General features: G+C 44.5%; 1 protein-coding gene across 1 annotated transcript in view; it reads right to left on the bottom strand.

The window, feature by feature from the left end:
* The window catches only part of LOC120039728 (protein TANC2-like), a gene marked incomplete at its 5' end in the record, with an annotated part of 221089 nt that extends 195145 nt beyond the window's left edge, over window positions 1–25944 (bottom strand). Inside the window, 3 exons of the mRNA XM_038985132.1 lie at window positions 12362–12493; window positions 22865–23113; window positions 25740–25944. Of these exons, the coding sequence (XP_038841060.1) occupies window positions 12362–12493; window positions 22865–23113; window positions 25740–25944 (586 nt within the window). The remainder of the gene's footprint in view (window positions 1–12361; window positions 12494–22864; window positions 23114–25739) is intronic.
* Between the last annotated feature and the right edge of the window lie 250 nt (window positions 25945–26194).

The raw sequence follows: 26194 nt of genomic DNA, 5'->3' as shown, positions 1-26194 counted from the left end.
GAGGACACTTCAGCATCTGGTTACCATCTGACTAGCACAACAACCCTCTAGTATAGTGCAGGAGGACGCTTCAGCATCTGGTTACCATCTGACTAGCACAACAACCCTCTAGTATTGTGCAGGAGGACACTTCAGCATCTGGTTACCATCTGACTAGCACAACAACCCTCTAGTATTGTGCAGGAGGACGCTTCAGCATCTGGTTACCATGTGACTAGCACAACAACCCTCTAGTATAATGCAGGAGGACACTTCAGCATCTGGTTACCATCTGACTAGCACAACAACCCTCTAGTATAGTGCAGGAGGACACTTCAGCATCTGGTTACCATCTGACTAGCACAACAACCCTCTAGTATAATGCAGGAGGACACTTCAGCATCTGGTTACCATCTGACTAGCACAACAACCCTCTAGTATAATGCAGGAGGACACTTCAGCATCTGGTTACCATCTGACAAGCACAACAACCCTCTAGTATAATGCAGGAGGACACTTCAGCATCTGGTTACCATCTGACTAGCACAACAACCCTCTAGTATAATGCAGGAGGACACTTCAGCATCTGGTTACCATCTGACTGGCACAACAACCCTCTAGTATAATGCAGGAGGACGCTTCAGCATCTGGTTACCATGTGACTGCACAACAACCCTCTAGTATAGTGCAGGAGGACGCTTCAGCATCTGGTTACCATCTGACTAGCACAACAACCCTCTAGTATAGTGCAGGAGGACACTTCAGCATCTGGTTACCATCTGACTAGCACAACAACCCTCTAGTATAGTGCAGGAGGACACTTCAGCATCTGGTTACCATCTGACTAGCACAACAACCCTCTAGTATAATGCAGGAGGACGCTTCAGCATCTGGTTACCATGTGACTGCACAACAACCCTCTAGTATAGTGCAGGAGGACGCTTCAGCATCTGGTTACCATCTGACTAGCACAACAACCCTCTAGTATAATGCAGGAGGACACTTCAGCATCTGGTTACCATCTGACTAGCACAACAACCCTCTAGTATAATGCAGGAGGACACTTCAGCATCTGGTTACCATCTGACTAGCACAACAACCTTCTAGTATAGTGCAGGAGGACACTTCAGCATCTGGTTACCATCTGACTAGCACAACAACCCTCTAGTATAGTGCAGGAGGACGCTTCAGCATCTGGTTACCATGTGACAGCACAACAACCCTCTAGTATAGTGCAGGAGGACACTTCAGCATCTGGTTACCATCTGACTAGCACAACAACCTTCTAGTATAGTGCAGGAGGACGCTTCAGCATCTGGTTACCATGTGACAGCACAACAACCCTCTAGTATAGTGCAGGAGGACGCTTCAGCATCTGGTTACCATCTGACTAGCACAACAACCCTCTAGTATAGTGCAGGAGGACACTTCAGCATCTGGTTACCATCTGACTAGCACAACAACCCTCTAGTATAATGCAGGAGGACGCTTCAGCATCTGGTTACCATCTGACTAGCACAACAACCCTCTAGTATAATGCAGGAGGACGCTTCAGCATCTGGTTACCATCTGACTAGCACAACAACCCTCTAGTATAATGCAGGAGGACACTTCAGCATCTGGTTACCATCTGACTAGCACAACAACCCTCTAGTATAATGCAGGAGGACACTTCAGCATCTGGTTACCATCTGACTAGCACAACAACCTTCTAGTATAGTGCAGGAGGACGCTTCAGCATCTGGTTACCATGTGACTGCACAACAACCCTCTAGTATAATGCAGGAGGACGCTTCAGCATCTGGTTACCATCTGACTAGCACAACAACCCTCTAGTATAATGCAGGAGGACGCTTCAGCATCTGGTTACCATCTGACTAGCACAACAACCCTCTAGTATAATGCAGGAGGACGCTTCAGCATCTGGTTACCATCTGACTAGCACAACAACCCTCTAGTATAATGCAGGAGGACGCTTCAGCATCTGGTTACCATCTGACTAGCACAACAACCCTCTAGTATAATGCAGGAGGACACTTCAGCATCTGGTTACCATCTGACTAGCACAACAACCCTCTAGTATAATGCAGGAGGACGCTTCAGCATCTGGTTACCATCTGACTAGCACAACAACCCTCTAGTATAATGCAGGAGGACGCTTCAGCATCTGGTTACCATCTGACTAGCACAACAACCCTCTAGTATAATGCAGGAGGACACTTCGGCATCTGGTTACCATCTGACTAGCACAACAACCCTCTAGTATAATGCAGGAGGACACTTCCGCATCTGGTTACCATCTGACTAGCACAACAGCCCTCTAGTATAGTGCAGGAGGACACTTCAGCATCTGGTTACCATCTGACTAGCACAACAACCCTCTAGTATAATGCAGGAGGACACTTCAGCATTTGGCTACCATCTGACTAGCACAACAACCCTCTAGTATAGTGCAGGAGGACACTTCAGCATCTGGTTACCATCTGACTAGCACAACAACCCTCTGGTATAATGCAGGAGGACACTTCAGCATCTGGTTACCATCTGACTAGCACAACAGCCCTCTAGTATAATGCAGGAGGACACTTCAGCATCTGGTTACCATCTGACTAGCACAACAACCATCTAGTATAATGCAGGAGGACGCTTCAGCATCTGGTTACCATCTGACAAGCACAACAACCCTCTAGTATAATGCAGGAGGACGCTTCAGCATCTGGTTACCATCTGACTAGCACAACAACCCTCTAGTATAATGCAGGAGGACACTTCAGCATCTGGTTACCATCTGACTAGCACAACAACCCTCTAGTATAGTGCAGGAGGACGCTTCAGCATCTGGTTACCATCTGACTAGCACAACAACCTTCTAGTATAATGCAGGAGGACGCTTCAGCATCTGGTTACCATCTGACTGCACAACAACCCTCTAGTATAATGCAGGAGGACGCTTCAGCATCTGGTTACCATCTGACTAGCACAACAACCTTCTAGTATAATGCAGGAGGACACTTCAGCATCTGGTTACCATCTGACTAGCACAACAACCCTCTAGAATAATGCAGGAGGACACTTCAGCATCTGGTTACCATCTGACTAGCACAACAACCCTCTAGTATAGTGCAGGAGGACACTTCAGCATCTGGTTACCATCTGACTAGCACAACAACCCTCTAGTATCATGCAGGAGGACACTTCAGCATCTGGTTACCATCTGACTAGCACAACAACCCTCTAGTATAATGCAGGAGGACACTTCAGCATCTGGTTACCATCTGACTAGCACAACAACACTCTAGTATAGTGCAGGAGGACACTTCAGCATCTGGTTACCATCTGACTAGCACAACAACCTTCTAGTATAATGCAGGAGGACACTTCAGCATCTGGTTACCATGTGACTAGCACAACAACCTTCTAGTATAGTGCAGGAGGACGCTTCAGCATCTGGTTACCATGTGACTGATTCCACTTCCGGGTTGGAGCGAGTAGTCACACTTCGCTTCGCTCCACAGGCAATATTACATTTCATTACAGTACAACGGTTTGATTTGTTTGATCTGAGCAATTTTTCTTAGCTAGCTACATAACCGTCTTTGTATCAAAGATAATTGTGTAGTTTAGAGTAATTATTGAGGTTAGCTAGCCAGCTATTTTCGTCCTTCTAACGTAGTCAACACTGCTAGCTAGCCAGCTAGCCAACTTCTACCGAATAGCAGCACTGTAGAAACTATTACATTACAACGGAACGACTTGATTAGTGTAGTGTTAGCTAGCTACATAGTTGTCTTTGCTGTCTTTGCATCTAAGATAATTGTGTAGTTTAGAGTAATTATCGAGGTTAGCTAGCCAGCTATTTTCGTCCGCCGCGCCGCGCCACCGTTCTCCTACCTAGTCAACAACTGCTAGCTAGCTAGTCAACTTCTACCGACTAGCAGCACTGTAGAAACTAATACATTACAACGGAACGATTTGATTAGTGTAGTGTTAGTTAGCTACATAGTTGTCTTTGCTGTCTTTGTATCTAAGATAATTGTGTAGTTTAGAGTAATTATCGAGGTTAGCTAGCCAGCTATTTTCGTCGCCGCGCCACCGTTCTCCTACCTAGTCAACAACTGCTAGCTAGCTAGTCAACCTCTACCGACTAGCAGCACTGTAGAAACTAATAATACATTACAACGGAACGATTTGATTAGTGTAGTGTTAGCTAGATACATAGTTGTCTTTGCTGTCTTTGTATCTAAGATAATTGTGTAGTTTAGAGTAATTATCGAGGTTATCGAGGTTACCTAGCCAGTTATCGAGGTTACCTAGCCAGCTACACTTTCAAACAAAGTCAACAACGCAGCCACTGCTAGCTAGCCTACTTCACCAGCCAGCAGTACTGTATCATTTTAATCATTTTAGTCAATAAGATTTTTGCAACGTAAGCTTAACTTTCTGAACATTCGAGACGTGTAGTCCACGTGTCATTCCAATCTCCTTTGCATTAGCGTAGCCTCTTCTGTAGCCTGTCAACTATGTGTCTGTCTATCCCTGTTCTCTCCTCTCTGCACAGACCATACAAACGCTTCACACCGCGTGGCCGCTGCCACTCTAACCTGGTGGTCCCAGCGCGCACGACCCACGTGGAGTTCCAGGTCTCCGGCAGCCTCTGGAACTGCCGATCTGCGGCCAACAAGGCAGAGTTCATCTCAGTCTATGCTTCCCTCCAGTCCCTCGACTTCTTGGCACTGACGGAAACATGGATTACCACAGATAACACTGCTACTCCTACTGCTCTTTCCTTGTCTGCCCACGTGTTCTCGCACACCCCGAGAGCTTCTGGTCAGCGGGGTGGTGGCACTGGGATCCTCATCTCTCCCAAGTGGACATTCTCTCTTTCTCCCCTGACCCATCTGTCTATCGCCTCCTTTGAATTACATGCTGTCACAGTTACCAGCCCTTTCAAGCTTAATATCCTTATCATTTATCGCCCTCCAGGTTCCCTTGGAGAGTTCATCAATGAGCTTGACGCCTTGATAAGTTCCTTTCCTGAGGATGGCTCACCTCTCACAGTTCTGGGTGACTTTAACCTCCCCACGTCCACCTTTGACTCATTTCTCTGCCTCCTTCTTTCCACTCCTCTCCTCTTTTGACCTCACCCTCTCACCTTCCCCCCCTACTCACAAGGCAGGCAATACGCTTGACCTCATCTTTACTAGATGCTGTTCTTCCACTAATCTCATTGCAACTCCCCTCCAAGTCTCCGACCACTACCTTGTATCCTTTTCCCTCTCGCTCTCATCCAACACTTCCCACTCTGCCCCTACTCGGATGGTATCGCGCCGTCCCAACCTTCGCTCTCTCTCCCCCGCTACTCTCTCCTCTTCCATCCTATCATCTCTTCCCTCTGCTCAAACCTTCTCCAACCTATCTCCTGATTCTGCCTCCTCAACCCTCCTCTCCTCCCTTTCTGCATCCTTTGACTCTCTATGTCCCCTATCCTCCAGGCCGGCTCGGTCCTCCCCTCCTGCTCCGTGGCTCGACGACTCATTGCGAGCTCACAGAACAGGGCTCCGGGAAGCCGAGCGGAAATGGAGGAAAACTCGCCTCCCTGCGGACCTGGCATCCTTTCACTCCCTCCTCTCTACATTTTCCTCTTCTGTCTCTGCTGCTAAAGCCACTTTCTACCACTCTAAATTCCAAGCATCTGCCTCTAACCCTAGGAAGCTCTTTGCCACCTTCTCCTCCCTCCTGAATCCTCCTCCCCCTCCCCCCCCTCCTCCCTCTCTGCGGATGACTTCATCAACCATTATGAAAAGAAGGTCGACGACATCCGATCCTCGTTTGCTAAGTCAAACGACACCGCTGGTTCTGCTCACACTGCCCTACCCTGTGCTTTGACCTCTTTCTCCCCTCTCTCTCCAGATGAAATCTCGCGTCTTGTGACGGCCGGCCGCTCAACAACCTGCCCGCTTGACCCTATCCCCTCCTCTCTTCTCCAGACCATTTCCGGAGACCTCCTCCCTTACCTCACCTCGCTCATCAACTCATCCTTGACCGCTGGCTACGTCCCTTCCGTCTTCAAGAGAGCGAGAGTTGCACCCCTTCTGAAAAAACCTACACTCGATCCCTCCGATGTCAACAACTACAGACCAGTATCCCTTCTTTCTTTTCTCTCCAAAACTCTTGAACGTGCCGTCCTTGGCCAGCTCTCCTGCTATCTCTCTCAGAATGACCTTCTTGATCCAAATCAGTCAGGTTTCAAGACTAGTCATTCAACTGAGACTGCTCTTCTCTGTGTCACGGAGGCGCTCCGCACTGCTAAAGCTAACTCTCTCTCCTCTGCTCTCATCCTTCTAGACCTATCGGCTGCCTTTGATACTGTGAACCATCAGATCCTCCTCTCCACCCTCTCCGAGTTGGGCATCTCCGGCGCGGCCCACGCTTGGATTGCGTCCTACCTGACAGGTCGCTCCTACCAGGTGGCGTGGCGAGAATCTGTCTCCGCACCACGTGCTCTCACCACTGGTGTCCCCCAGGGCTCTGTTCTAGGCCCTCTCCTATTCTCGCTATACACCAAGTCACTTGGCTCTGTCATATCCTCACATGGTCTCTCCTATCATTGCTATGCAGACGACACACAATTAATCTTCTCCTTTCCCCCTTCTGATAACCAGGTGGCGAATCGCATCTCTGCATGTCTGGCAGACATATCAGTGTGGATGACGGATCACCACCTCAAGCTGAACCTCGGCAAGACGGAGCTGCTCTTCCTCCCGGGGAATGACTGCCCGTTCCATGATCTCGCCATCACGGTTGACAACTCCATTGTGTCCTCCTCCCAGAGTGCTAAGAACCTTGGCGTGATCCTGGACAACACCCTGTCATTCTCAACTAACATCAAGGCGGTGACCCGTTCCTGTAGGTTCATGCTCTACAACATTCGCAGAGTACGACCCTGCCTCACACAGGAAGCGGTGCAGGTCCTAATTCAGGCACTTGTCATCTCCCGTCTGGATTACTGCAACTCGCTGTTGGCTGGGCTCCCTGCCTGTGCCATTAAACCCCTACAACTCATCCAGAACGCCGCAGCCCGTCTGGTGTTCAACCTTCCCAAGTTCTCTCACGTCACCCCGCTCCTCCGCTCTCTCCACTGGCTTCCAGTTGAAGCTCGCATCCGCTACAAGACCATGGTGCTTGCCTACGGAGCTGTGAGGGGAACGGCACCTCCGTACCTTCAGGCTCTGATCAGGCCCTACACCCAAACAAGGGCACTGCGTTCATCCACCTCTGGCCTGCTCGCCTCCCTACCTCTGAGGAAGTACAGTTCCCGCTCAGCCCAGTCAAAACTGTTCGCTGCTCTGGCACCCCAATGGTGGAACAAACTCCCTCACGACGCCAGGTCAGCGGAGTCAATCACCACCTTCCGGAGACACCTGAAACCCCACCGCTTTAAGGAATACCTAGGATAGGATAAAGTAATCCTTCTAACCCCCCCCCCCCCCCCTTAAAAGATTTAGATGCACTATTGTAAAGTGGTTGTTCCACTGGATATCATAAGGTGAATGCACCAATTTGTAAGTCGCTCTGGATAAGAGCGTCTGCTAAATGACTTAAATGTAAATGTAAATGTGACTGCACAACAACCCTCTAGTATCATGCAGGAGGACACTTCAGCATCTGGTTACCATCTGACTAGCACAACAACCCTCTAGTATAATGCAGGAGGACGCTTCAGCATCTGGTTACCATGTGACTGCACAACAACCCTCTAGTATAGTGCAGGAGGACACTTCAGCATCTGGTTACCATCTGACTAGCACAACAACCCTCTAGTATAATGCAGGAGGACACTTCAGCATCTGGTTACCATCTGACTAGTACAACAACCTTCTAGTATAGTGCAGGAGGATGCTTCAGCATCTGGTTACCATGTGACTGCACAACAACCCTCTAGTATAGTGCAGGAGGACGCTTCAGCATCTGGTTACCATCTGACTAGCACAACAACCCTCTAGAATAATGCAGGAGGACACTTCAGCATCTGGTTACCATCTGACTAGCACAACAACCCTCTAGTATAATGCAGGAGGACACTTCAGCATCTGGTTACCATCTGACTAGCACAACAACCCTCTAGTATAATGCAGGAGGACGCTTCAGCATCTGGTTACCATCTGACTAGCACAACAACCCTCTATAGTAAATAAGCAATGTCGTGACCATTCCTACTTTTGTGGCAGACAATTTGTTCTCTCTCCCATTCTCTCTCCCTCCTTCCCCCACACTCTTTCCCTTCCTCCCCCACACTCACTCTCTCTGTCCCTCCACTCTCTCCCTCTCTCTCTCTAGCTCTCTGTGAGAAGTAAGGAGCCCAAGCTACCTGATCCAGGTATATAGGGAATAGGGTAAAATTTGGGATGCAGACCATGTCATGATGACAGAGGACTCACTGAGGAGAGAGGTGTCTGTCCATGTGTATTATATCTAGACTGAGGAGAGAGGTGTCTGTCCATGTCTGTTATATCTAGACTGAGGAGAGAGGTGTCTGTCCATGTGTATTATATCTAGACTGAGGAGAGAGGTGTCTGTCCATGTCTGTTATATCTAGACTGAGGAGAGAGGTGTCTGTCCATGTCTGTTATATCTAGACTGAGGAGAGAGGTGTCTGTCCATGTGTATTATATCTAGACTGAGGAGAGAGGTGTCTGTCCATGTGTATTATATCTAGACTGAGGAGAGAGGTGTCTGTCCATGTGTATTATATCTAGACTGAGGAGAGAGGTGTCTGTCCATGTGTATTATATCTAGACTGAGGGGAGAGGTGTCTGTCCATGTGTATTATATCTAAACTGAGGAGAGAGGTGTCTGTCCATGTGTATCATATCTAGACTGATGAGAGAGGTGTCTGTCCATGTCTGTTATATCTAGACTGAGGAGAGAGGTGTCTGTCCATGTGTATTATATCTAGACTGAGGAGAGAGGTGTCTGTCCATGTGTATTATATCTAGACTGAGGAGAGAGGTGTCTGTCCATGTGTATTATATCTAGACTGAGGAGAGAGGTGTCTGTCCATGTGTATTATATCTAGACTGAGGAGAGAGGTGTCTGTCCATGTGTATTATATCTAGACTGAGGAGAGAGGTGTCTGTCCATGTCTGTTATATCTAGACTGAGGAGAGAGGTGTCTGTCCATGTGTATTACATCTAGACTGAGGAGAGAGGTGTCTGTCCATGTGTATTATATCTAGACTGAGGAGAGAGGTGTCTGTCCATGTGTATTATATCTAGACTGAGGAGAGAGGTGTCTGTCCATGTGTATTATATCTAGACTGAGGAGAGAGGTGTCTGTCCATGTGTATTATATCTAGACTGAGGAGAGAGGTGTCTGTCCATGTGTATTATATCTAGACTGAGGAGAGAGGTGTCTGTCCATGTGTATTATATCTAGACTGAGGAGAGAGGTGTCTGTCCATGTGTATTATATCTAGACTGAGGAGAGAGGTGTCTGTCCATGTGTATTATATCTAGACTGAGGAGAGAGGTGTCTGTCCATGTGTATTATATCTAGACTGAGGAGAGAGGTGTCTGTCCATGTGTATTATATCTAGACTGAGGAGAGAGGTGTCTGTCCATGTGTATTATATCTAGACTGAGGAGAGAGGTGTCTGTCCATGTCTGTTATATCTAGACTGATGAGAGAGGTGTCTGTCCATGTCTGTTATATCTAGACTGAGGAGAGAGGTGTCTGTCCATGTGTATTATATCTAGACTGAGGAGAGAGGTGTCTGTCCATGTGTATTATATCTAGACTGAGGAGAGAGGTGTCTGTCCATGTGTATTATATCTAGACTGAGGAGAGAGGTGTCTGTCCATGTCTGTTATATCTAGACTGATGAGAGAGGTGTCTGTCCATGTCTGTTATATCTAGACTGAGGAGAGAGGTGTCTGTCCATGTGTATTATATCTAGACTGAGGAGAGAGGTGTCTGTCCATGTCTGTTATATCTAGACTGAGGAGAGAGATGTCTGTCCATGTGTATTATATCTAGACTGAGGAGAGAGGTGTCTGTCCATGTGTATTATATCTAGACTGAGGAGAGAGGTGTCTGTCCATGTGTATTATATCTAGACTGAGGAGAGAGGTGTCTGTCCATGTGTATTATATCTAGACTGAGGAGAGAGGTGTCTGTCCATGTGTATTATATCTAGACTGAGGAGAGAGGTGTCTGTCCATGTGTATTATATCTAGACTGAGGAGAGAGGTGTCTGTCCATGTGTATTATATCTAGACTGAGGAGAGAGGTGTCTGTCCATGTGTATTATATCTAGACTGAGGAGAGAGGTGTCTGTCCATGTGTATTATATCTAGACTGAGGAGAGAGGTGTCTGTCCATGTGTATTATATCTAGACTGAGGAGAGAGGTGTCTGTCCATGTGTATTATATCTAGACTGAGGAGAGAGGTGTCTGTCCATGTCTGTTATATCTAGACTGATGAGAGAGGTGTCTGTCCATGTCTGTTATATCTAGACTGAGGAGAGAGGTGTCTGTCCATGTGTATTATATCTAGACTGAGGAGAGAGGTGTCTGTCCATGTGTATTATATCTAGACTGAGGAGAGAGGTGTCTGTCCATGTGTATTATATCTAGACTGAGGAGAGAGGTGTCTGTCCATGTCTGTTATATCTAGACTGATGAGAGAGGTGTCTGTCCATGTCTGTTATATCTAGACTGAGGAGAGAGGTGTCTGTCCATGTGTATCATATCTAGACTGAGGAGAGAGGTGTCTGTCCATGTGTATTATATCTAGACTGAGGAGAGAGGTGTCTGTCCATGTCTGTTATATCTAGACTGAGGAGAGAGGTGTCTGTCCATGTGTATTATATCTAGACTGAGGAGAGAGGTGTCTGTCCATGTGTATTATATCTAGACTGAGGAGAGAGGTGTCTGTCCATGTGTATTATATCTAGACTGAGGAGAGAGGTGTCTGTCCATGTGTATTATATCTAGACTGAGGAGAGAGGTGTCTGTCCATGTCTGTTATATCTAGACTGAGGAGAGAGTTGTCTGCCCATGTGTGTTATATCTAGACTGAGGAGAGAGGTGTCTGTCCATGTGTATCATATCTAGACTGAGGAGAGAGGTGTCTGTCCATGTCTGTTATATCTAGACTGAGGAGAGAGGTGTCTGTCCATGTGTATTATATCTAGACTGAGGAGAGAGGTGTCTGTCCATGTGTATCATATCTAGACTGAGGAGAGAGGTGTCTGTCCATGTGTATTATATCTAGACTGAGGAGAGAGGTGTCTGTCCATGTGTATTATATCTAGACTGAGGAGAGAGGTGTCTGTCCATGTGTGTTATATCTAGACTGAGGAGAGAGGTGTCTGTCCATGTGTATTATATCTAGACTGATGAGAGAGGTGTCTGTCCATGTCTGTTATATCTAGACTGAGGAGAGAGTTGTCTGCCCATGTGTGTTATATCTAGACTGAGGAGAGAGGTGTCTGTCCATGTGTATCATATCTAGACTGAGGAGAGAGGTGTCTGTCCATGTCTGTTATATCTAGACTGAGGAGAGAGGTGTCTGTCCATGTGTATTATATCTAGACTGAGGAGAGAGGTGTCTGTCCATGTGTATTATATCTAGACTGAGGAGAGAGGTGTCTGTCCATGTGTATTATATCTAGACTGAGGAGAGAGGTGTCTGTCCATGTGTATTATATCTAGACTGAGGAGAGAGGTGTCTGTCCATGTCTGTTATATCTAGACTGAGGAGAGAGTTGTCTGCCCATGTGTGTTATATCTAGACTGAGGAGAGAGGTGTCTGTCCATGTGTATTATATCTAGACTGAGGAGAGAGGTGTCTGTCCATGTCTGTTATATCTAGACTGAGGAGAGAGGTGTCTGTCCATGTCTGTTATATCTAGACTGAGGAGAGAGGTGTCTGTCCATGTGTATTATATCTAGACTGAGGAGAGAGGTGTCTGTCCATGTGTATTATATCTAGACTGAGGAGAGAGGTGTCTGTCCATGTCTGTTATATCTAGACTGAGGAGAGAGGTGTCTGTCCATGTGTATTATATCTAGACTGAGGAGAGAGGTGTCTGTCCATGTGTATTATATCTAGACTGAGGAGAGAGGTGTCTGTCCATGTGTATTATATCTAGACTGAGGAGAGAGGTGTCTGTCCATGTCTGTTATATCTAGACTGAGGAGAGAGGTGTCTGTCCATGTGTATTATATCTAGACTGAGGAGAGAGGTGTCTGTCCATGTCTGTTATATCTGCAGATTAGACAGTTACCTATATTGTGCCCTTTGACCAGAGCCCTATGTGCACGACGGTATGATTTGGGACATGTCACTTCTGAAGGGCTATAGCATTGCTGTCTTACCTCTGAGGTCGGTCTGAGCGCGTCCTGCCCCGGTGTGTGTGTTCTGTCGGTTCATGTGCATGGACATGCTCAGCGGAGTGTGTCTCTGATCCTCCAGGTAGGCCACGTCCTCCAGCTGAGCCCAGCTGGTGGCTGAGGGTGTGTATGAAGCGGGCAGGTGGGGACAAAGCAGGAGAGGCGAGAAAGAAACTGTTAGCTTTGAATCACATACAGCATTATATTAGCTCATGCCAGCATCTTGAGGCGGTTTGGCTGTCAAGCCAGGGTGAGTTAGTTCACAGTAAAGGTTAGAGAGGAGGGCGGAAGGGAGGGATGCAATATGGCTGTTCCATGGAACTGTCCCCCAACCCCCTCTGAATGACTGTTCCATGGACTTGTTCCCCTCCCTCTGCGGGGCTGTTCCAGATTCCACCCAGACCCTGTGGATTAATTAACTCTGCAGACAAATATCTTATTCATGGAGAGAAAGCCTTCACACTGACACTGCTGTGTCTGAAGACCAGCTCTGCTCTGGGGCCACTGCGCGTGTGTGTGTGTGTGTGTGTGTGTGTGTGTGTGTGTGTGTGTGTGTGTGTGTGTGTGTGTGTGTGTGTGTGTGTGTGTGTGTGTGTGTGTGTGTGTGTGTGTGTGTGTGTGTGTGTGTGTGTGTGTGTGTGAGCTGCAGCCTCCAAGCCAGTCAGAACAAGACATCTTCATGACTATAAGGGATGTCTACAACAACGTCAGACCACAGCCTCAATGGGGATGTGATGGTAACATTAGATGTACTAATGCACAGTCCAGCCAGCTATCCCACAACGCATTTCAGAAATAAACGGAATGCTACTGTCTCCTCTAAAATGTGATGTTCGCCCAGTCTCCCGCTCCCTTTATGAGGAGTATTATAGACAGAGATATTATAGATATAGTTATTATAGACAGAGGTATTATAGATGTAGTTATTATAGACAGAGGTATTATAGACAGAGATATTATAGATATAGTTATTATAGACAGAGGTATTATAGACAGAGATATTATAGATATAGTTATTATAGACAGAGGTATTATAGATGTAGTTATTATAGACAGAGGTATTATAGACAGAGATATTATAGATATAGTTATTATAGACAGAGGTATTATAGACAGAGGTATTATAGACAGAGATATTATAGATATAGTTATTATAGACAGAGGTATTATAGATGTAGTTATTATAGACAGAGGTATTATAGACAGAGATATTATAGATATAGTTATTATAGACAGAGGTATTATAGACAGAGATATTATAGATGTAGTTATTATAGACAGAGGTATTATAGACAGAGATATTATAGATAGAGCTATTATAGACAGAGGTATTATAGACAGAGGTATTATAGACAGAGGTATTATAGACAGAGGTATTATAGATGTAGTTATTATAGACAGAGGTATTATAGACAGAGATATTATAGATATAGTTATTATAGACAGAGGTATTATAGACAGAGATATTATAGATGTAGTTATTATAGACAGAGGTATTATAGATATAGTTATTATAGACAGAGGTATTATAGACAGAGATATTATAGATATAGTTATTATAGACAGAGGTATTATAGACAGAGATATTATAGATGTAGTTATTATAGACAGAGGTATTATAGACAGAGATATTATAGATAGAGCTATTATAGACAGAGGTATTATAGACAGAGATATTATAGATGTAGTTATTATAGACAGAGGTATTATAGACAGAGATATTATAGATATAGTTATTATAGACAGAGATATTATAGATATAGTTATTATAGACAGAGGTATTATAGACAGAGATATTATAGATGTAGTTATTATAGACAGAGGTATTATAGACAGAGGTATTATAGATATAGTTATTATAGACAGAGATATTATAGATATAGTTATTATAGACAGAGGTATTATAGACAGAGATATTATAGATAGAGCTATTATAGACAGAGGTATTATAGACAGAGATATTATAGATGTAGTTATTATAGACAGAGGTATTATAGACAGAGGTATTATAGATATAGTTATTATAGACAGAGATATTATAGATATAGTTATTATAGACAGAGGTATTATAGACAGAGATATTATAGATATAGTTATTATAGACAGAGGTATTATAGACAGAGGTATTATAGACAGAGATATTATAGATATAGTTATTATAGACAGAGGTATTATAGACAGAGATATTATAGATATAGTTATTATAGACAGAGGTATTATAGATATAGTTATTATAGACAGAGATATTATAGATATAGTTATTATAGACAGAGGTATTATAGACAGAGATATTATAGATATAGTTATTATAGACAGAGGTATTATAGACAGAGATATTATAGATATAGTTATTATAGACAGAGGTATTATAGACAGAGGTATTATAGACAGAGGTATTATAGACAGAGATGTTATAGATATAGTTATTATAGACAGAGATATTATAGACAGAGATATTATAGATATAGTTATTATAGACAGAGGTATTATAGACAGAGGTATTATAGACAGAGGTATTATAGACAGAGATGTTATAGATATAGTTATTATAGACAGAGATATTATAGATATAGTTATTATAGACAGAGGTATTATAGACAGAGGTATTATAGACAGAGGTATTATAGACAGAGATGTTATAGATAGAGCTATTATAGACAGAGATATTATAGACAGAGATATTATAGACAGAGATATTATAGATATAGTTATTATAGACAGAGGTATTATAGACAGAGGTATTATAGACAGAGGTATTATAGACAGAGGTATTATAGACAGAGGTATTATAGACAGAGGTATCATAGACAGAGGTATCATAGACAGAGGTATTATAGACAGAAGTATCATAGACAGAGGTATTATAGACAGAGGTATTATAGACAGAGGTATTATAGACAGAGGTATTATAGACAGAGGTACTATAGACAGAGGTATTATAGACAGAAGTATCATAGACAGAGGTATTATAGACAGAGGTATTATAGACAGAGGTATTATAGACAGAGGTATTATAGACAGAGGTATCATAGACAGAGGTACTATAGACAGAGGTATTATAGACAGAGGTATTATAGACAGAGGTATTATAGACAGAGGTATTATAGACAGAGCTATTATAGACAGTGGTATTATAGACAGAGGTATCATAGACAGAGGTACTATAGACAGAGGTATCATAGACAGAGGTATTATAGACAGAGGTATCATAGACAGAGGTATCATAGACAGAGGTATCATAGACAGGTATCATAGACAGAGGTATCATAGACAGAGATATCATAGACAGAGGTATCATAGACAGAGGTATCATAGACAGAGGTATCATAGACAGAGGTACTATAGACAGAGGTACTATAGACAGAGGTACTATAGACAGAGGTATTATAGACAGAGGTATTATAGACAGAGGTATCATAGACAGAGGTACTATAGACAGAGGTACTATAGACAGAGGTATCATGGACAGAGGTACTATAGACAGAGGTACCATAGACAGAGGTACTATAGACAGAGGTATCATGGACAGAGGTACTATGGACAGAGGTACTATAGACAGAGGTACTATAGACTATAGACTATAGATGACTACGTTTAATTTATTTCAATTTTTCAATAAGAAGTTTATGTTCATTTCTGTTCTACTTCTCTTAAAATACTACTGAGATGACTGAAACAGAAATAAAAGGAGCCTCCTTTAAGATGTTTTATTTCCTCCCTTCGCCCCTCTCTCCTCCCTCCCTCCATCCCTCTCTCTCTCCTCTCCCTCTATCCCTCTCTCTCCTCTCCCTCCATCCCTCTCTCTCTCCACCCACCCTCTCTCATCTCCCTCCATCCCTCTCTCTCTCCTCCCTCCACCCCTCTCTCTGTCTCCTCCCTCCATCCATATATCTCTCCTCCCTCCATCCATCTCTCTCTCTTCCCTTCATCCCTCTCTCTCTCCTCCCTCCACCCCTCTCTCTCCTCCCTCCACCCCTCTCTCTCTCTCCTCCCTCCACCCCTCTCTCTCTCTTCTCCCTCCACCCCTCTCTCTCTCTCCTCCCTCCATCCATCTCTCTCTCCTCCCTCCATCATCCCTCTCTCTCTCCTCCCTCCACCCATCCCTCTCTCCCTCCTCTCTCTCTCTCCATCCTGCTCACACTATCCCAACAGGCTTCTCTCTCATTAGGTAAAGTATCCCCCTCCCTCTCTCCTCATTTTCCTCCTCCTTTCTTTCCTCTCCCTTCATCTTCTCAGACAGTTCTCTCCTCCTGCACTTCAAATCTCTCTCTCGTGCTCTCTTTCTATCTCTCTCTCGTGCTCTCTTTCTATCTCTCTCTCGTGCTCTCTTTCTATCTCTCTCTCGTGCTCTCTTTCTATCTCTCTCTTTCTCTTTCTATCTCTCTCTAGTGCTCTCTTTCTATCTCTCTCTCTTTCTCTTTCTATCTCTCTCTCGTGCTCTCTTTCTATCTCTCTCTCTTTCTCTTTCTATCTCTCTCTCGTGCTCTCTTTCTATCTCTCACTCGTGCTCTCTTTCTATCTCTCTCTCTTTCTCTTTCTATCTCTCTCTCGTGCTCTCTTTCTATCTCTCTCTCTTTCTCTTTCTATCTCTCTCTTTCTCTTTCTATCTCTCTCGTGCTCTCTTTCTATCTCTCTCTCTTTCTCTTTCTATCTCTCTCTCGTGGTCTCTTTCTATCTCTCTCTCTTTCTCTTTCTATCTCTCTCTCGTGCTCTCGTTCTATCTCTCTCTCTTTCTCTTTCTATCTCTCTCTCGTGCTCTCTTTCTATCTCTCACTCGTGCTCTCTTTCTATCTCTCTCTCTTTCTCTTTCTATCTCTCTCTCGTGCTCTCTTTCTATCTCTCTCTTTCTCTTTTTCTCTCTGATTGAAACTGTTAACGCCTGGAGCTTTGATGTTCGTCTGCCATGGTAGACCAGCCAATCCATGGCCTCCTCTTCTCTCATCTTTCTCTCATTCCTGGCAGAGTTCCTCTGTCCAGAGTCTATGTTCTTTTGCCCATCTTAATCTTTTATTTTTATTGGCCAGTCTGAAAAATGCCTTTTTCTTTGCAACTCTGCCTAGAAGGCCAGCATCCCGGAGTCGCCTCTTCACTGTTGACGTTGAGACTGATGTTTTGAGGACTTGTGAGGCGTCTGTTTCTCAAACTAGACACTCTAATGTACTTGTCCTCTTGCTCAGTTGTGCACCGGGGCCTCCCACTCCTCTTCCTATTCTGGTTAGAGACAGTTTGCCCTGTTCTGTGAAGGGAGTAGTAAACAGCGTTGTACGAGGTATTCAGTTTCTTGGCAATTTCCCGTGTGGAATAGCCTTCATTTCTCAGAACAAGAATAGACTGACGAGTTTCAGCAGAAAGGTCTTTTTTTCTGGACGTTTTGAGCCTGTAATCGAGCCCACAAATGTTGATGCTCCAGATACTCAACTAGTCTAAAGAAGGCCAGTTTTATTGCTTCTTTAATCAGAACAACAGTTTTCAGCTGTGCTAACATAATTGCAAAATGGTTTTCTAATGATCAATTAGCATTTTAAAATTATAAACTTGGATTAGCTAACACAACGTGCCATTGGAACACAGGAGCGATGGTTGCTGATAATGGGCCTCTGTACGCCTATGTAGATATTCCATAAAAAACAGCAGTTTCCAGCTACAACAGTCAGGTAGCCTTGTGGTTAGAGCGTTGGACTAGTAACCGAAAGGTTGCAAAATCAAATCCCGAGCTGACAAGGTAAACATCTGGGCGGCAGGTAGCCTTGTGGTTAGAGCGTTGGACTAGTAACCGAAAGGTTGCAAAATCAAATCCCGAGCTGACAAGGTAAACATCTGTTGTTCTGCTCCTGAACAAGGCAGTTAACCCACTGCTTCTAGGCCGTCACTGAAAATAAGAATTTGTTCTTAACTGACTTGCCTAGTAAAATTAAATATATATTTTTTTACAACATTAACAATGTCTACACTGTATTTCTGTTCAATTTGATGTTATTTTAATGGAGAAAAAATACATGTGCTTTTCTTTCAAAAATAAGGACATTTCTAAGTGACCCCAGACTTTTGAAAGGTAGTGAACGTTTCACAATATTTAGATGTAAACCTGACAGCTGGGAAAGAGATACAGTTAAGTGTGTTTCCTGTCCTTCATGAGATCACCAACGTAAACACACTTGACATGACTGTCCCTTAAGTGTCCACGGACAATTACTACATTCTCAAAAATAGAAATATTGTTTAATTATTCAAACTTTTGATGTCCAAGGGTCTCTCTGTGTTCCACAGTTTACAATCCAACTCGAACACACCAGAGCATAGAGGCAGCGTATTTTATGAACGCCCATAAAGCTGCTCTCCCACTCTACGAGAGAGAGAGCACTCTGTAGAGTGGACCCACTGATCTGGAGCGGACCCAACCTGATCCTTCACAGGAGAGTTATGACAACCTGAAGGGAACGCTTGTTAATACAGCTCATCTCCCATGAATGCCTCTGCTCTGAATAGCAAGACAATGACACAGTAAGATCAGTCAGGAATGGCAGCCTGTTATGTCATTTTTTAAGATGCATTTAGCCATACTTTGGAGAATAAGCTATTTGAGGCATGCCATAATTGTCACAATTCGATACGCATATCAATTTTCCACGTAATGTTCCCTTCTCCTCAATGTGTTTTGGCTAAAAGCCTTTGAAGAAAATAACTCTGCACTCTGTTATTTACACACACACGCCAGGGAGTTTTCAGAACACTTGATTTTAGACTTGCAGCCTCAACATGGAGATAAGAGAACAGAATGTGCAAAATAAACATGTTTTCCCCGGAATCAAACAAATAACTGTCATCATTCTCTTGCTCTGTTTAGAGAAACAGGGGGAGGAAGGACACTTCATAAGGTCACAGTCAAGGTTAATCTGTAGGTCAACGTCAAAGGTCAAAGGTTAGGATATATGTGTAGGTTATATGTGACTTGTTTCAGGAAACTAGGCGTATGTTGCGGGTCACTACTTTACAGGAGAGCTGTTTGAACGTAAACTTTAACAAAAAAATCGAAATCGTTTTTTTGGCATCTGTAAATACGATTAAAATTGTTAATTAACCAGCATTGTTGGTTAAGCCACAGAAAAAGCCAGCAACCTTCCCGCTACATATGATTGGCTGAGATAATGAGTGGGTGTCACGGATCCCTCCGGAACTTTCATTTGCACACCTGTCCCCTATTCCCACTGACTAGTACTTGTATAAGTGTGCCCTTTGGTTTCCATTGGGCTGTCGATTATTGTTACAATGTCCGTTGGTGCGTGTGAGTACCTGTGCTGTGTGTATTGGGCTTTCGTGCCCTTGTGGATTGTGCAGGTGATTACGGGTCTCGTCCCGTGTGTTAATCATTGTGCGCGTGTGTTATCTATTCGAGTTACTCCTCGCTATTTTGTTTTGGTTTCAACCTTGTGTTTTTGTATAGTGTTTGTTAGGTCTTAGTCTCCTTGCCTTTACACGACACGCCGTAATTTGGGTACAATAAAATAAAAAAAACGCATTCCTGCATCTGTCTCCCGAATAATTTATAACAGCGTGACAGTGGGTTGGACATGCCGAGAGATGTGTTTGGATTGGTCCGCCATATAGCACACTTCTGTCTATTCCAGCTGGTCAGTTTGTGTAGGTAATCCTGTCTAACGTGGCTTTTTTTTATATGTATTGTGTAGAAACCTTTTACAAAAGACTCAACTATGCAAGTATCCATTTCAGAGCACTCTCGTCTGAGTGTGCCAGATGCCAGCTAGCTGACGTTAGATGGCTGGCTAGCTAGTTAACATTATATTTATGATCTCTGTGTAGTAACGTTATCTCAGAATGCCATTTCACATGGCTAGTTATAGCCTAATGTTAGCTAGCTAACTAACTAAATAACATTGAACCTATTCGGTTAACTTTAGCTAACTATGACAATCGGTTTGTATTTTGCTAGTACTCTATGGATTGGGATTATGTTGGTTCATTGTTTAGTTAGCTAGCGAGCTGCATGTCTAAACAAAAGACCCAAAGTTAAAGCTTACTGTTAGCTAGCAAGCTAGTTGACCTTAGATGGCTGACTTGCTAGTTAACATTACGTTTATGATCTGTCTGTAGTAACGTTATCTCAGAATGCCATTTTGCATTGCTAGTTAAAGCCTAATGTTAGCTAGCTAACTAGCTAACATCGAACCTATTCAATCGGTTTGTATTTTGCTAGTACTCTATGGATTAGGATTATGGTTCATTGTTAAGATAGCATGTCTAAACAAAAGACTCCACTTCACCAGGTGATTACATTACCCATCAAGTTAGTCAGGTGTGTCTGACTGTGGTTATGGCTATCTATTGTATAATAAATCCAAAATATTTGTATCTGGAATTTGTCTTTCAGCATCAGTAAAACTCACCTGACCTCCACCAGTCATACAAGGAGAACGGTCTAATGCCTCCCATCAAAAAGAGAGCTTGCCCAAGCAAGCACAGGTTACACATGAACCATGAGGACTTGTGGCGAGTGCAGCGAACTTCATCAACAACTACGCAGATGAGCTAAATAACTTCTATGCTCGCTCCGAGGCAAGCAACCCTGAAGCATGCATGAGAGTATTAGCTGTTCCGGATGAACGTGTAATAATGCTATCTGTAGCCGACCTTTAAACACGTCAACATTCACAAGGCCGCAGGGCCAGACGGATTACCAGGACATGAGCATGAGCTGACAGTTTCAAACTGTCCCTGACCAAGTCTGTAATACCAACATGTTTCAAGCAGACCACCATAGTCCCTGTGCCCAAGAACACTAAGGTAACCTGTCTCAATGATTACCGACCCGTAGCACTCACGTCTGTAGCCAAGAAGTGCTTTCAAAGGCTGGTTATGGCTGGACAAAAAGAACACCTACTGTATGTGAGAATGCTATTCATTGACTACAGCTCAGCATTCAACACCATAGTGCCCTCAAAGCTCATCACTAAGCTAAGGAACCTGGGACTAAGCACCTCCCTCCGCAACTGGATCCTGGACTTCCTGACAGGCCGCCCCCTGGTGGTAAGGGTAGGTAACAACACATCCGCCACACTGATCCTCAACAAGGGGGCCCCGCAAGGGTGTGTGCTCAGTCCCCTCATGTACTCCCTGTTAACTCATGACTGTACAGCCAGTCACGACTCCAACACCCTCATCAAGTTTGCCGATGACACAACAGTGGTAGGTCTGATCACCGACAACGATGAGACAGGCTATAGGGAGGAGGTCAGAGACCTGGCCGTGTGGTGCCAGGACAACAACCTCTTCCTCAATGTGATCAAGGCAAAGAAGATGATTGTGGACTACAGGAAATGGAGGACCGAGCATTCTCATCTATGGGGCTATAGTGGAGCAGTTTGAGAGCATCAAGTTCCTTGGTGTCCACATCACCAACAAACTATCATGGTCCAAACCCACTAAGACAGTCGTGAAGAGGGCATGAGGAGGAAGAGGAGGAAGGAAGAGGAAGGCCCTAAAAATGGGGCCTATTCCACATCAGGAGACTGAAAAGATTTGGCATGTGTCCTCAGATCCTCAAAAGATTTTACAGCTGCACCATAGAGAGCATCCTGGCTGGCTGCATCACTGCCTGGCATGGCAACTGCTCGGCCTCCGACCGCAAGGCACTACAGAGGGTAGTGCATATGGCCCGGTACATCACTGGGGCCAAGCTTCCTGCAATCCTGGACCTCTATATCAGGCGGTGTCAGAGGAAGGCCCTAAAAATGGGGCCTATTCCACATCAGGAGACTGAAAAGATTTGGCATGTGTCCTCAGATCCTCAAAAGATTTTACAGCTGCACCATAGAGAGCATCCTGGCTGGCTGCATCACTGCCTGGCATGGCAACTGCTCGGCCTCCGACCGCAAGGCACTACAGAGGGTAGTGCATATGGCCCGGTACATCACTGGGGCCAAGCTTCCTGCAATCCTGGACCTCTATATCAGGCGGTGTCAGAGGAAGGCCCTAAAAATTGTCAAACTCTAGCCACCCTGTCATAGACTGTTCTCTCTGCTACCGCACGGTAAGCGGTACCGGAGCACCAAGTCGAGGTCCAAAAGGCTTCTTAACAGCTTCTACCCCCAAGCCATAAGACTCCTGAACAGCTAATCAAAGGGCTACCCAGACCCCTCTTTTACGCTGCTGCTACTCTCTGTTAATTATCTATGCATAGTCAAATTAACTCTACCTACATGTACATATTACCTTGACTAACCGGTGCCCCCTGTATATAGCCCCCCTATTGTTATTTTATTGCTGCTGTTCAATTATTTGTTCTATTTTTTACTTAACACTTACTGCTGCTACTCTGTTTATTATCCATGCATTGTCACTTTCTTTTTTTTCCCCCTTTTTTTTCACTTCAGGTAATTTTTGTAAATACTTTCTTAACACTTTTTTGCATTTCACCTGTTGTATTCGGCGCATGTGACAAATTCAATTCGATTTTATTTTAATTTGACTCACCTGCGACAGAGTTAGGGCGAGGCATGAGGCATAGAGGGATGGAGTGAGCGGACATGCTGTCCAGGTGTCTCTCTGGGATCTTGTTGAGGCTGTAGGTGGAGGCAGCCATGTTCTCGTCCACACGGTACAGGAACGAATCCATACCAGACTTCTGGCTCTGCCACAGCTTCAGGTTGCTGCCCCGCGAGAAACTCCCCTCACTGTATTTACCCCCACGCTCAGCGTTCTCAGGGTAGGTCGTCAGGGTGGCTGGAAGGAAGGAAGGAACAACCGGAGTAGAGGAGAGGGGTCAGGGGTCAGAGTGAAGGAAGGGTTGCCTTAGCCGAAGATGTACTCTTAAGGAGCCTAACATAGACTGTCTCTGGAAGACAAAACAGATACATACTCCATCTAAACGTGAATCGATTCTCAATTGCGATTCGGGTTCCAGAAACATTTAATTTTTAATTTTTCTATTTTTATTTCACCTTTATTTAACCAGGTAGGCCAGTTGAGAACAAGTTCTCATTTACAACTGCGACCTGGCCAAGATAAGCAAAGCAGTATGACAAAAACAACAACACAGAGTTACACATGGGATAAACAAACGTACAGTCAATAACACAATAGAAAATCTGTATACAGTGTGTGCAAATTAAGTAAGGAGATAAGGCAATAAATAGGCCATAGTGGCCTAGTAATTACAATTTAGCAATTAACACTGGAGTGACAGATGTGCAGATGAGGATGTGCAAGTAGAAATACTGGTGAGCAAAAGAGCTGAAAAAAATAATAATATGGGGATGAAGTAGGTAGTTGGTTGGATGGGCTATTTACAGATGGGCTGTGTACAGCTGCAGCGATCAGTAAGGTGCTCTAACAGCCGATGCTTGAAGTTAGTGAGGGAGATATAAGTCTCCAGCTTCAGTGATGTTTGCAATTTGTTCCAGTCATTGGTAGCAGAGAACTGGAAAGAAAGGCGGCCAAAGGAGGTGTTGGCTTTGGGGATGACCAGTGAAATATACCTGCTGGAGCGCGTGCTATGGGTGGGTGTTGCAATGGTGACCAGTGAGCTGAGATAAGGCGGAGCTTTACCTAGCAAAGACTTATAGATGACCTGGAGCCAGTGGGTTTGGAGATGAATATGTAGCGAGGACCAGCCAACGAGAGCATACAGGTCGCAATGGTGAGTAGTATATGGGGCTTTGGTGACAAAATGGATGGCACTGTGATAGACTGCATCCAATTTGCTGAGTAGAGTGTTGGAGGCTATTTTGCAAATGACATCGCCAAAGTCAAGGATCGGCAGGATAGTCAGTTTTACGAGGGTATGTTTGGCAGTATGAGTGAAGGAGGCTTTGTTGCGAAATAGGAAGCCGATTCTAGATTTAATTTTGGATTGGAGATGCTTAATATGAGTCTGGAAGGAGAGTTTACAGTCTAGCCAGACACCTAGCTATTTACAGTTGTCCACATATTCTAGGTCAGAACCGTCCAGAGTAGTGATGCTAGGCGGACGGGTGTGGGTAGCGATCGGTTGAAGAGCATGCATTTAGTTTTACTAGCGTTTAAGAGCAGTTGGAGGCCACGGAAGGAGTGTTGTATGGCATTGAAGCTCGTTTCAAGGTTTGTTAACACAGTGTCCAAAGAAGGGTCACATGTATACATAATGGTGTCGTCTGCGTAGAGGTGGGTCAGAGAATCACCAGCAGCAAGAGCGACATCATTGATATATACAAAGAACAGAGTCGGCCTGAGAACTTAACCCTGTGGCACCCCCATAGAGACTGCCAGAGGTCCGGACAACAGGCCCTCCGATTTGACACAATGAACTCTATCTGGGAAGTAGTTAGTGAACCAGGCGAGGCAGTCATTAGAGGCTGTTGAGTCTGCCGATAAGAATACGGTGATTGACAGAGTCGAAAGCCTTGGCCAGGTCGATGAAGACGGCTGCACAGTACTGTTTTTTTATCGATGGTGGTTATGATATCGTTTAGGACCTTGAGCGTGGCTGAGGTGCACCGTGACCAGCTCGGAAACCAGATTGCATAGCGGAGAATGTACGGTGGGATTCGAGATGGTCGGTGATCTGTTTGTTCACTTGGCTTTTGAAGACAGGGCAGGATGGATATAGGTCTGTAACATAAAGCCCTTAACTTTCATATTACATCCAAAAAATTTCACAAATGCAAAATACACACTTACTGTACTACAGTTTAACCGGTTTTATCACAGTTTTAGCCGATAGTATATTTCAGTGACAACACGTTTCTGGTGACCTTCTTCCATTACACATAGGTGTTCGGAACATGCTACTGTAGATAGATAATTAACACAGGTCGTCCCTTTGTCTTCCGTCTGTCTTCAGTAAACATGCACTGTAACATGGAGATATAGCCGTATGGGAACACTAACCCTATAAAGGTGTGTTTTAACATTTAGTTTTTTAGAAAATTAATACTTGCTAATATGAAAGAAAAGGTCCTTATGCTTCCAAAACCGTAACGCAAGTGTTGCATGTTAATGTTCAGACCAAGAGTCAGGGCTCTTAACAAAAAAAAACATACAGAAGACCCTTTCGTCCAATGAGAGTCATGATCCAGGGCTAGGGTTGCCTTTGCTACGACCATGCTCGATGACCCAACGACACAACCAGTCATGTAAATGTCTGTAGTATACTACACATGAAAAGCTATCCGACTGATATACTGTTCTCTGAAATACTGTCCTGTTCTCTCTAAGGAATAAACAAGGTTTTGTGTTTTGAGTGTGTATGCGCGTGTGTTCTGAGTGTGTGTGTGTTCTGAGTGTGTGTGTGTTTTGAGTGTGTATGCGTGTGTGCGTCTCTTACGATGTGCATATGTGTGTGTGTGTGTATATAGTCCATCCCCCTCACCGATGATGCCGCTGTCCCGGCTCTCCAGGGTGGAGGTGGGGCTTGAGACAGATCCGTAGGCGTGGTTCTTGTTATCCTGGTTACCCCTGGGCATGGCACCATCGGTGCCAGGCGGCAGGGTGGAGCAGGGTGAGCCGGCCGGGGGGGAGGCTGTGCTGCTGGTCAGAGTGGAGCATGGACTGATCCTCTGGTTACCAGCCAGGCCCTGGAGGAGAAACAGAGTCAGATGACAGTACTAGTTACAACACAGCCCAGAACACCAAGACATTTGAGACCACATCAATAGGAGAGGAGGACGTAGGCACGTGTTGAGACTCCATAGGGTTCTGTGTAGGTTTATCATTCTCAGGAACCAGCAGTACTGAAGCTTCCATTTTATATCTAGCAGCAGAATGATTCCACAGCATTGCTGAGTGTGAAAGAGAGAGCTTTAAACACTTCCTGACCCTGCCATG

This window comes from Salvelinus namaycush, unplaced genomic scaffold (assembly GCF_016432855.1).
Source record: "Salvelinus namaycush isolate Seneca unplaced genomic scaffold, SaNama_1.0 Scaffold296, whole genome shotgun sequence".
Classification (NCBI taxonomy): Eukaryota; Metazoa; Chordata; class Actinopteri; order Salmoniformes; family Salmonidae; genus Salvelinus; species Salvelinus namaycush.
Note: the sequence above shows the minus strand (reverse complement) of the source record. Positions and strands in the feature narration are given on the sequence as shown.